This window comes from Salvelinus fontinalis, chromosome 26 (assembly GCF_029448725.1).
Source record: "Salvelinus fontinalis isolate EN_2023a chromosome 26, ASM2944872v1, whole genome shotgun sequence".
Classification (NCBI taxonomy): Eukaryota; Metazoa; Chordata; class Actinopteri; order Salmoniformes; family Salmonidae; genus Salvelinus; species Salvelinus fontinalis.
In genome coordinates, this window is record NC_074690.1 from 43,630,149 (window position 1) to 43,640,946 (window position 10,798).

The window sequence follows — 10,798 nt, forward strand, 5'->3', positions numbered from 1 at the left end:
TCCCCCAGATGAGTTTATTGAAGTATTTCCAGCCACAGCATCAAAAGAGAAAGGGGGAGCAGGGTCAAGAGTGTCAGGTAACGTCACCTTAGCTAACTATCGTCAAATCAGCCGGAATTAAATAAAACTTTCTTTAGTTAGCTAACTCTTTAAAAGCTTAAGCTATCATTTTATAACAAGTGTATGGCTTACTTTACGCAGAGGAAACACTGCTATGTGGTCCAACTAATCTCGAACCATCTCAATTGGGTTGAGGTCGGGTGATTGTGGAGGCCAGAGAAGAGGCAGAATCCCAGGAGTGAGGTAGGAATGCATGAAGGACAGAATGCAGCTGAGGGGAGAGAGCCAGGAGGGGAGATGGGAGGAGAAAATGAGAGGAGAGCAAAGAGAAGAAGAAAGAGTAGATAAAAGGAGAGTGGTGGAAGAAGAGAGAGGAGTAAGGCCAAGTGTGCACCACCTTCAATCCGGGTGAGACCCAAAGTGGCTGAAAATGTACAGACTGAAGCTGCGGCTATATAATACGCCACATGGTCAGTCAAATTAGGCTAGGGGTAAAAATGTTTGTGCAAATTTAGTCTGTACTAGTCCACAGCATTATGTGAAGTGTTGTAATGCTTGCTATCTGCAGCTATAGGTATTGCCCAAGCCACCAGTAATTCCACTAAACTACACTCTATATCCCGTCTAGGAATGTTCTGCCGCCTGTACCGTCAACATAGGCAGGCTGCTAAGGGGTGTGTCAAAGCGCCCTTTTATTGAAATAGGGGCCCAGATTCATCAGTTGGACTATATTAACCGTTGACTACAACGTTCAACACCATAGTACCCATAAAGCTCATCACTAAGCTAAGGACCCTGGGACTAAACACCTCCCTCTGCAACTAGATCATTGGACTTCCTGACGGGCTGCCCCCAGGTGGCAAGGTTAGGCAACAAAACATCAGCTACGCTGATCCTCAACACTGGGGCCCCTCAGGGGTGTATGCTTAGTCCCCTCCTGTACTCCCTGTTCACCCACGACTGCGTGGCCAAACAACTCCAACACCATCATTAAGTTGATGGCACAACAGCGGTAGGCCTGATCACCAACAACGAGACAGCCAATAGGGAGGAGGTCAGAGACCTGGCAGTGTGGTGCCAGGACAACAACGTCTCCCTCAATGTGAGCAAGACAAAGGAGCTGATAGTGGACTACAGGCGGGTTGAGAATTAAGTTCCTTGGTGTCCACCAACTAACTATAATGGTCCAAACACACCAAGACAGTTGTGAAGAGGGCACGACAACACCTTTTCCCCCCCAGGAGCATGAAAAGATTTGGCAGTAGTCCCCAGAACCTCAAATAGTTCTACAGCTGCACCATCAAGAGCATCATGACTGGTTGCATCACCGCCTGGTATGGCAACTGCTCGGCATCTGACCATAAGGCGCTACAGAGGGTAGAGCGTAAGGCCCAGTACATCACTGGGGCCAAGCTTCCTGCCATCCAGGACCTATATACTAGGCGGTGTCAGAGGAAAGCCCCAAAAATTGTCAAAGACGCCTGATGCTCTCATGCAAGTTTCAGTGTTACTTGCCTTGAAGCGAGCATAGAAGCAATTTAGCTCGTCTGGTAGGCTTGTGTCACTGGGCAGCTCGTGGCTATGCTTGCCTTTGTAGTTTGTAATAGTTTGCAGGCCCTGCCACATCTGACAAGCGTCGGAGCCAGTGTAGTACGATTCAATCTTTGTCCTGTATTGATGCTATGTCTGTTTTTCCCCCTCTGGTTGCACATTTAACATGCTGGTAGAAATCTGGTAAAACTGATTTAAGTTTCCCTGCATTAAAGTCCCCAGCCACTAGGAGCCCCGCCTCTCGATGAAGGTTTTTCTTTTTGCTTATGGCCGTATACAGCTCATTGAGTGAGGTCCTAATTAAGAGCTTGTAAGTAAGCATTTCACAGTAAGGTCTATTCGGCGCATGTGACAAATAAAATTTGATTTGATTTCTGGGCTCGGTTCAGAGAGAAGGTAAAAACATCTGTTTTCAAATGCTGTTATGAAACCAATGTTATACAAAAAGATATTAATAACTTATTTATTTTTTGTGCTGTAATTAGGTCATAGATCCTTAACTTGCTGGCCTCCGAGACAGGAGGTTCCAACACCTGGAGATTCTGGGGGGCCTTCAGTGTATTGGGACCTCAGTGTGTTGGGCGTTCTCTAGTGAGAGGATAAACACCTTTAACCTGACCCTCCTCTCCAGCCAATTCTTCTGTGTTGCAAGAGTGGCCCGCTTTCCAAGCAACATGTGCTAGTTGGAGCATTCAAGGTACTCTGTTGGTTCTTCTTTAATGTTTTACATCTTTTGGTTTTTCATGTATTTCGGGGGTGGACCAGCTGACAACAATGACAAAGCTGGCCTCGCAGTTTGATGAGTGGGAACAGCTCTACTCCTGCCTTAGCCAGCTGGCAGCAATCGAACAGACTACAACAGTGTCTTCCGTTATATGTGAGAGGGACTTCTCTGCAATGAAGCGAGTAAGAACATATAAACGTGAAAGAGGATCCTCTTTGTCCCTCTCCCTTCAATTATTATCATTTCTGTTATTGCATCCTTTATACTATAATAATTGTATCAATACATTATAGAGTTCATTTCTGGGGGTGGAAATTATACTTTAGATGGTTTATTTGAGTTTTTCCACTTTTAAAAAGTCACCAGAACCAAGCTTTTCAGTACTTAAACATATTTTGTTTTCTGGGGGAAGTTTCCTGGACTACGGACCCCCCAACAACACATTTTCCAAAGGAAAGACTGCCGGAGAGTGAAGGTAAAGCAGCCAAAAAGTGCTGAGCATGTGTGGGAACTCCAACACTGTTGGAAAAGCATTCCAGCTGAAGCTGGTTGAGAGAATGCCAAGAGTGTGCAAAGGTGTCATCAAGACAAAGGTTGGCTACTTTGAAGAATCTAAAATATAAATATATTTTTAGATTTGTTTAACACTTTGGTTACTACAAGTGTTATTTCACAGTTTTGATGTCTTCACTATTATTCTATAATGTGGAAAATAGTCAAAATGAAAGAAAAAAAAAAACTGGAATGAGTAGGTGTGTCCAAACTTTTGACTGGTACTGTATATACATTAACAGCATAATAATGTTGTACAACTACTAATAAGCCTCGAACTAATAAAAACTATGGCTACAACTCCTGCATGCTTTGTTGACACCGAACTTTCTTTACCCAACCGTGGGACAGACTGTTTGTTCCCATGCTCGGGACTTTGACTCTATTGGTTACACAGACTTTTGGCCTCCCATCCCATTCTAACCACCTCTCGCCGGCTTTTTATTCATGTTACCGGATGAAATTGCTGTACAATGTGATCTTGTTGCCATCTGATGCACATTCAGATGTCATAAATCATCACTGCAGAGCTCTCCCTGTCCTCTGCCGTGCCTTGATTGTATTACTGTTGATGATATCTGGAAAAGTGCATGTACACGCTGGCCCATCTACTGTTGATAGCCCCAATTCTGACTTTTGCTCTGATATCTGCGTCATTGATTTCTGCTCCCGTAAAAGCCTAGGTTTTCTGCACGTTAACACTAGAAGTATGTTTTTTGAAAGTGTGGGTTCAGAGCTCCAATCCAGATGTGTTGGTCATCATTGAGATGTGGTTGAGGAAGAGTGTTTTGAATACTGATGTTAACCTTTCTGGTTCTAACCTTTTTCGGCAAGACAGATTTTCCAAAGGTGGGGGAGTGGCAATCTTTACCAATGATCACCCTCAGTGCTCAGTTGTCTCCACCAAGTCTGTCCCCAAACAATTTGATTTGCTGGTTTTAAGTATTAAAAACTTTCAAATAGCTCTTTGTTGACTGTTAATGGGTGCTTTCGTCCTCCATCAGCACCGGCCTGTACCCTACCTGCCCTAAGCACTCTCCCGGCCCCTTACACCAAGTCTGAATTTGTTCTGCTAGGTGACCTAAACTGGGACATGCTTAAACCACCTGACCAAGTCCTAAAGCAATGGGACTCCATAAATCTCTCAGATTATTACCAATCCCACAAGGTATAACTCCAAACACCCAGAAAAGGCTACTCTTCTTGATGTTATCCTCACAAATAATCCTGATAGGTACCAGTCTGGTGTTTTCTGTAATGACCTTAGTGATCACTGTTTTACAGCCTGTGTTCGTAAAGGCTGCTCAGTTGAACGACCTGTCCTGATTTGTCATAGACGCTTGCTAAAAAAACTTTAATGAGCAAGCATTCCTTCATGACCTGGCCTCTGTAAATTGGTATAAAATCAGCTTGATCCCCTCTGTCAAAGATGCTTGGAACTTATTTTTTGAAATTTTCAGTGGTATTGTTAATGAACACGCACCCACAAAGAAAATGAGAATTAAAAACAGGTTCAGCCCCTGGTTCGACCGTGATCTTGCAGAGCTACTCCACCTCAAGAATTGCATTTGGCGAAAGGCTCAGCACACCCATACTCAGGCTGACTGGCTCTGTTCAGGCAAATGAGAAATAAGTGGACTCAGGCTATCCAAAAGGCAAAAGTGAGTTACTTTAAGGAGCAGTTCTCTCTCTGTGGGTCTAACCCCAAGAAGTTCTGGGAAACGGTTCAAGACCTGGAGAATAAACCCTCCACCTCACAGCTGCCCATGTCCCTTAAAGTTGATGACGTGGCTGTTACTGACAAGAAGCACATGGCTGAGCTCTTTATTCACCACTTCATTAAGTCAGGATTCCTATTTGACTCAGAAATGCCTCTCTGCCCATCCAACATTTCCTCATCTCCCACAACTTCCAATGCGACTATCCCTGAGGCTTCTCCCTCTTTTCCCCCTGCCCCGCTACAAAGTTGCTCCCCGCAGGCAGTCACTAAGTCAGAGGTGTTAAAGGAGCTCCTGAAACTTGATCCCCAAAAAACATCTGGGTCAGATGGTTTAGGCCCTTTCTTCTTTAAGGTTGCTGCACCCATCATCGCCAAGCCTGTCTCACCTTTCTGGGAAGGTTCCCATTGCTTGGAAGGCAGCAAAGGTTTGTCCATTATTTAAAAGGGGGAGATCAAGCTGATCCTAACTGTTATAGGCCTATTTCTATTTTGCCCTGTTTATCAAAAGTGTTGGAAAATCTTGTCAATAAATCAACTGATTGACTTTCTTGATATCTATAGTATTCTCTCAGTATGCAATCTGGTTTCCGATCAAGTTATGGATGTGTCACTGCAACCTTAACTTCTTTGGGGTAGTAGGCAGTATTTTCACGTCCGGATAAAAAGCATGCCCAGAGTAAATGGCCTGCTACAAAACCATAAAAGCTAGAATATGCATATTATTAGTAGATTTGGATAGAAAACAGTTTCTAAAACTGTTTGAATTATGTCTGTGTATAACAGAACTCATATGGCAGGCAAAAATCTGATTAAAAAATCCTACCAGGAAGTGGGAAATCTGAGGTTGGTCGATTTTCAACTCAGCTCCTATTGAAGATACAGTGGGATATTGGTAATGTTGCACTTCCTAAGGCTTCTACTAGATGTCAACAGTCTTTAGAACTTTGTCTGATGCTTCTACTGTGAAGTGGGGGTGAATGAGAGTGGAATGAGTCAGAGGTCTGCCAGCAGCCACGAACTGACCATGCTCAATCATCAACTCAATCATCAAGTTTGCAGACGACACTAGAGTGGTAGGCTTGATTACCAACAACAAAGAGACGGCCTAAAGGGAGGAGGTGAGGGCCCTCGGAGTATGGTGTCAGGAAAATACCCTCACACTCAATGTCAACAAAACAAAAAGAGATGATCGTGGACTTCAGGAAACAGCAGAGGGAGCACCCCCCTATCCACATCGACGGGACAGTAGTGGAGAAGGTGGAAAGTTTTAAGTTCCTCTTCGTACAAGTCATGGACAGACTGAAATAGTCCACCCACACAGCGTGGTGAAGATGTTGCTCCTCTTCAACCTCAGGAGGCTGAAGAAATGTGGCTTGTCACTGAAAACACTCACAAACTTTTACAGATGCACAATCGAGAGCATCCTGTCGGGCTGTATCACCGCCTGGTACGGCAACTGCTCCGCCCACAACCGTAAGACTCTCCAGAGAGTAGTGAGGTCTGCACAACGCATCACCGGGGGCAAACTGCCTGCCCTCCAGGACACCTACACCACCCGATGTCACAGGAAGGTCAAAAAGATAATCAAGGACAACAACCACCCGAGCCACTGCCTGTTCACCCCGCTATCATCCAGAAGGAGAGGTCAATGCAGGTGCATCAAAGCTGGGACCGAGACTAACAAACAGCTTCTATCTCAAGGCCATCAGACTGTTAAACAGCCATCAATGACATTGAGTGCTGCTGCCAACATACTGACTCAAATCTCTAGCCACTTTACTAATAATAAATTGGATGTAGTAAATGTATCACTAGTCACTTAAACAATGCCACTTTATATAATGTTTACATACCCTACATTACTCATCTCCTATGTATATACTGTACTCTATACCAGAGGTGTGGACTCGAGTCACATGACTTGGACTCGAGTCACAAATATGATGACTTGCAACTCGACTTTAACACCAATGACTCGTGACTTGACTTGGACTTGAGCCTTATGACTCGACATGATACCCTCCCCAAGCCCAAATATATAAAAATGATGTCATTTAAAAAGTATGCAGCGCATCAACTCTTCATTTAACGGATTACATTTTGAATCGTACAGCAGCCAATCAAATTGTACGTGGCAGTGCAAAGGAACGTCGGCGGGTGAATTCAGATGGAGCACTTGGAAAGAGGATACCCAAAATAATTATTTGCGGATATAAAGACGACGTTGCATCAACAAAAAACGGATTGCAACTTGCAAAACATGCGGGAAGAAAATTACAGACGGAGGCGCAACAACTTCCAACTTTGTTCGACATTTGAAGCTGCACAAAGAACAGTAAGTCGTGGCTAATATAGCCGACAGCTATCCATCACACGAGGTTGTGTGTTTATGAGTGTTTGTAACTTGTTTGTTTCATGGGTTTCTTTTTGCTGGCTTGTGATGTCTGGGGCCTGTATTGTTATGTGCCCTCCTCACTGCTTGCCTAGATTAGACTTGCAGATTGACTCACCACTGCGCTGTTTGGAGCTGGAAAAGATCAAATGAACACATGTGGCCAGAATGCCTCCTAGAATGGTTGTGTACTCTTCCTAACCTGCTGATTACGGCGAGTGCTTGAACCTCTGTGTTTATGCTTCACACAAATCCCACCATCCCTCTCTCTGCTGGCCTCCGCAGTTTTGAGCTTTCTCCATGGATAATGAATGAAGAACGGCGGCTTATTTAATCTGAGGCACCGCATTCAGACAGTTTTCCAGATAGAAATGCAATATATAGATCTGTACTCGATTCTCTATTCTACACAGCAAATGCTGTTGTAGGTGATGTATTTCTATGTGAATTGCCATGTTGGATGGCCAGCAGATACTCTGCTACTTAATTAATCTACAGGAGAGCAACCACCCCACACGGCCCGATCCAGCCTACCACGCCTCTCCCGCTGTCACCGTGAGAGAGGGGGATCTTTCTCATGGCTACCCATGTATTTCCAAGGAAATATAACATTTATTTGTTAAGTAATAAATATATAGATATTTTTTAAAGCATTCATGATTTGCGTGAATGTAATATACTAACTATTACTCTTGTTAAAAACTATGAAATGGTATTACATTTGGTGAAGAGCACATTATGACTTGTTTAGGACTCGAAACTCAAAGTTTAGGACTTGAGACTTGAGTGCTAAGACTTGAGACTTGTAAAACAATGACTTGGTCCCACCTCTGCTCTATACCATCTACTGCATCTTGCCTATGCCACACGGCCATCGCTCATCCATATATTTATATGTACATATTCTTATTCATTCCTTTACACTTGTGTGTATAAGGTAGTAGTTGTGAAATTGTTAGACTACTTGTTAGATATTGCTGCACGGTCGAACTAGAAGCACAAGCATTTCGCTACTCTCGCATTAACATCTGCTAACCGTGTGTATGTGACCAATAAAATTAGATTTGACTAATATAGGAGCTACCAACTCCTTACTAACACAAGGTATGAGTGACTCATTAAGCCCCATCATGCCTTCTTTCAGCGAAGAAAGGGAACCACCCACCTCCATCCTGCCCCTAGCTAGCACTTCACTTGTCCTGATTTACCTAGTTCGCTAGCTCCAGTAGCTTCGGGAAGCTAGCTACGCTAATTAGCTGCCTAGCTAGCTAGTAATTCAAGAAACGCACAACTGAGAAACAGATGTTTGGCCTATGTCTAACGTTACTTCAATATATTTGCTAGCTATCAAAAGTAAGGTTGGTTAGCTGTAGGTTTAGCTGACCAGCTATATTAGCTATGACGTTAGCATGCTAGCTAGGTGTCTAGCGCATACTCACCAATCACCTCGTTGAGCACATAATCGTCCTTGTTGATGGACCAAGTTTGAGCACTCGGGTCCTCTGTCATGGCTTCGTTGGAGGTTTATACTGTTTACAGTGTTATAATGAATGTGGTGGGTTGGTTTTCAAGAATTATAACGAGATAACTACTCCATTCAGTTCTGGTATGTTACCTACCTCACCCTGACAGCTCCTGCAGCTACTGTCAACACAACTTTGACACTTGCGAGGCGCCTCGCAGTCGAAAGTGGAATGAAAAAGACGCCATCTTGAGTGTGGCAATAGGTGGCTAGAAATGGAACGCTGTTTGGGTATTTGCGTGTCAAAACAGACACGTCAAATAACAAAATTACAGCGGTGTAAAGTACTTAAGTAAAAATACTTTAAAGTACAACTTAAGTCGTTTTTTGGGTTATCTGTACTCTACTTTGCTATTTATATTTTTGACTACTTTTACTTCTTCACTACATTCCTTAAGAAAATATTGTACTTTTTACTCCATACATTTTCCTTGACACCCAAAAGTGTCAAGGACGCTTAGCAGGACAGGAAAATGGTCAAATGCACGCACTTATCAACCGAACATCCCTGGTCATCCCTACTACGGACTCACTAAACACACATGCTTCGTTTGTAAATTATGTCTGAATGTTGGAGTGTGCCCATGACTTTCCTTAAATAAAATAAAAAACTATAAAATTGTGCCATCTGGTTCGCTTAATATAAGAATTGTTTTATTATTTATACTTTTACTTTTGATACTTAAGTATATTTTAAACCAAATACTTTTATTAATACTTTTACCAAACTTTTACTCAAGTAGAATTTTACAGGGTGACCTTTACTTTAGTCATTTTTTATTAAGGTATCTTTACTTTTACTCAACTCTGATAGTTGGTTACCTTTTCCACCACTGCAAAATGATATTATAAACTGGGTGGTTCGAGCACTGAATGCTGATTGGCTGACAGCCGTGGTATATTTAAGCAATAAGGCCCAAGGGGGTGTGGTATATGGTCAATATACCACGGCTAAGGGCTGTTCTTCTGTATGACGCAACGCGGAGTGCCTGGACACAGCCCTAAGCCGTGGTATATTGGCCATACATCACAAACCCTAAGGTGCCTTATTGCTATTATAAACTGTTTATGAATCAATAGACAAGTGAATAGACAAGTCAAACGACATGTCTATTCAATCCTCAGGTAGTCTAAAATGTAAATAAACTATAATATTTCACACGGAAAGTACTATGTTCAATAGGAAAGGAAAATTCGTTAGCGCGTGCCGAAAGACTGATTTGCTTCAGGTGGTCCTACAACAAAAACTCCAAATACTTGTTCGTTTTTCAAAAAAGAAGCCTGAAACCTTGAATAAGACTGTTTACATCTAGTGGAAGCCATGGGAATTGCAATTTGGGTGACAGAGACATATATAAGCAAAAGATTTCCATAATAAGAGCCTGGGAGCTGAAGAAAACAACATTGTGGTCGGATTTCCTTTGGATTCTTGCCTGCCATATCAATTATGTTATAGTCTCAGACATTATTTTCACAGTTGTAGAAACTTCAGAGTGTTTTGTATCCAATACTACCAATTATATGCATATCCTGGCTTCTGGGACTGAGTAACAGGCAGTTTACTTTGGGCAGATCAGTCAGGCGGAAATTAAGGAAACTAGGCCCTAGCCCTAACAAGTTTTAAGAAGCATATTGGACCGAGACTTGGCGCTCCGGTACCGCTTGCTGTGCGGTAGCAGAGAGAACAGTCTATGACAGGGGTGTCAAAGTCAAATGGACGGAGGGCCAAATAAAAAATTTAGCTACAAGCCGAGGGCCGGACTGTTCGAATGTTCATTGAAAAATTTTTAAATGACGCATATAGTCTAGTGAACCTAATTGAACCTACTGAAAACCTAACAAATATATTCCAATATGATCAGATAAATAAAGCAATATTTTCTTATGGCTCTGTCAGTAATCTTTAATTTTCAACAGACACAAAAGACAAATTTCCTTTATATAAAAATCCCCATAACATGAACATTAAATGAAAGAAACCGGTATTCAAGGCACCATCAGTAGCCTATATTTTCTATTTTAGCAAAAGTGGGCTAAATTTACTTCAAAGAAAAAAAAAATAATAGCAATTTTCTATCATCCACTCAACTGAAATATTTTTAAAATATAATTGGATTGAAATACAATAAAATAAAGTGCAAAAATCTATTAATCAAAAACAACACTTTGTTTAAGGAGAAGTAACATGCAGTGAAAACAAATATTAAACTTTAACTTTTAAACTTGAACTGAGTAAAAACTCTAAATATGTGATTGCACAGTAATGTTCACTTGTTT

The 10,798-nt window shown here is 42.2% G+C and overlaps 1 protein-coding gene across 2 annotated transcripts in view; it reads right to left on the reverse strand.

Annotated features, from left to right (window-relative positions):
- Positions 1 to 8,662, reverse strand: part of LOC129824398 (serine/threonine-protein kinase OSR1-like) — a 41,435-nt gene extending 32,773 nt beyond the window's left edge. The window contains exon 1 of one of the 2 annotated variants that reach the window (XM_055884001.1): positions 8,439 to 8,661. In XM_055884001.1, coding sequence (XP_055739976.1) covers positions 8,439 to 8,508 — 70 coding nt within the window. In that variant the 5' untranslated portion in view covers positions 8,509 to 8,661. Of the gene's footprint in view, positions 1 to 8,438 lie in introns of both variants that reach the window. The other variant, XM_055884003.1, reaches the window with a different exon arrangement.
- Positions 8,663 to 10,798: the final 2,136 nt, after the last annotated feature.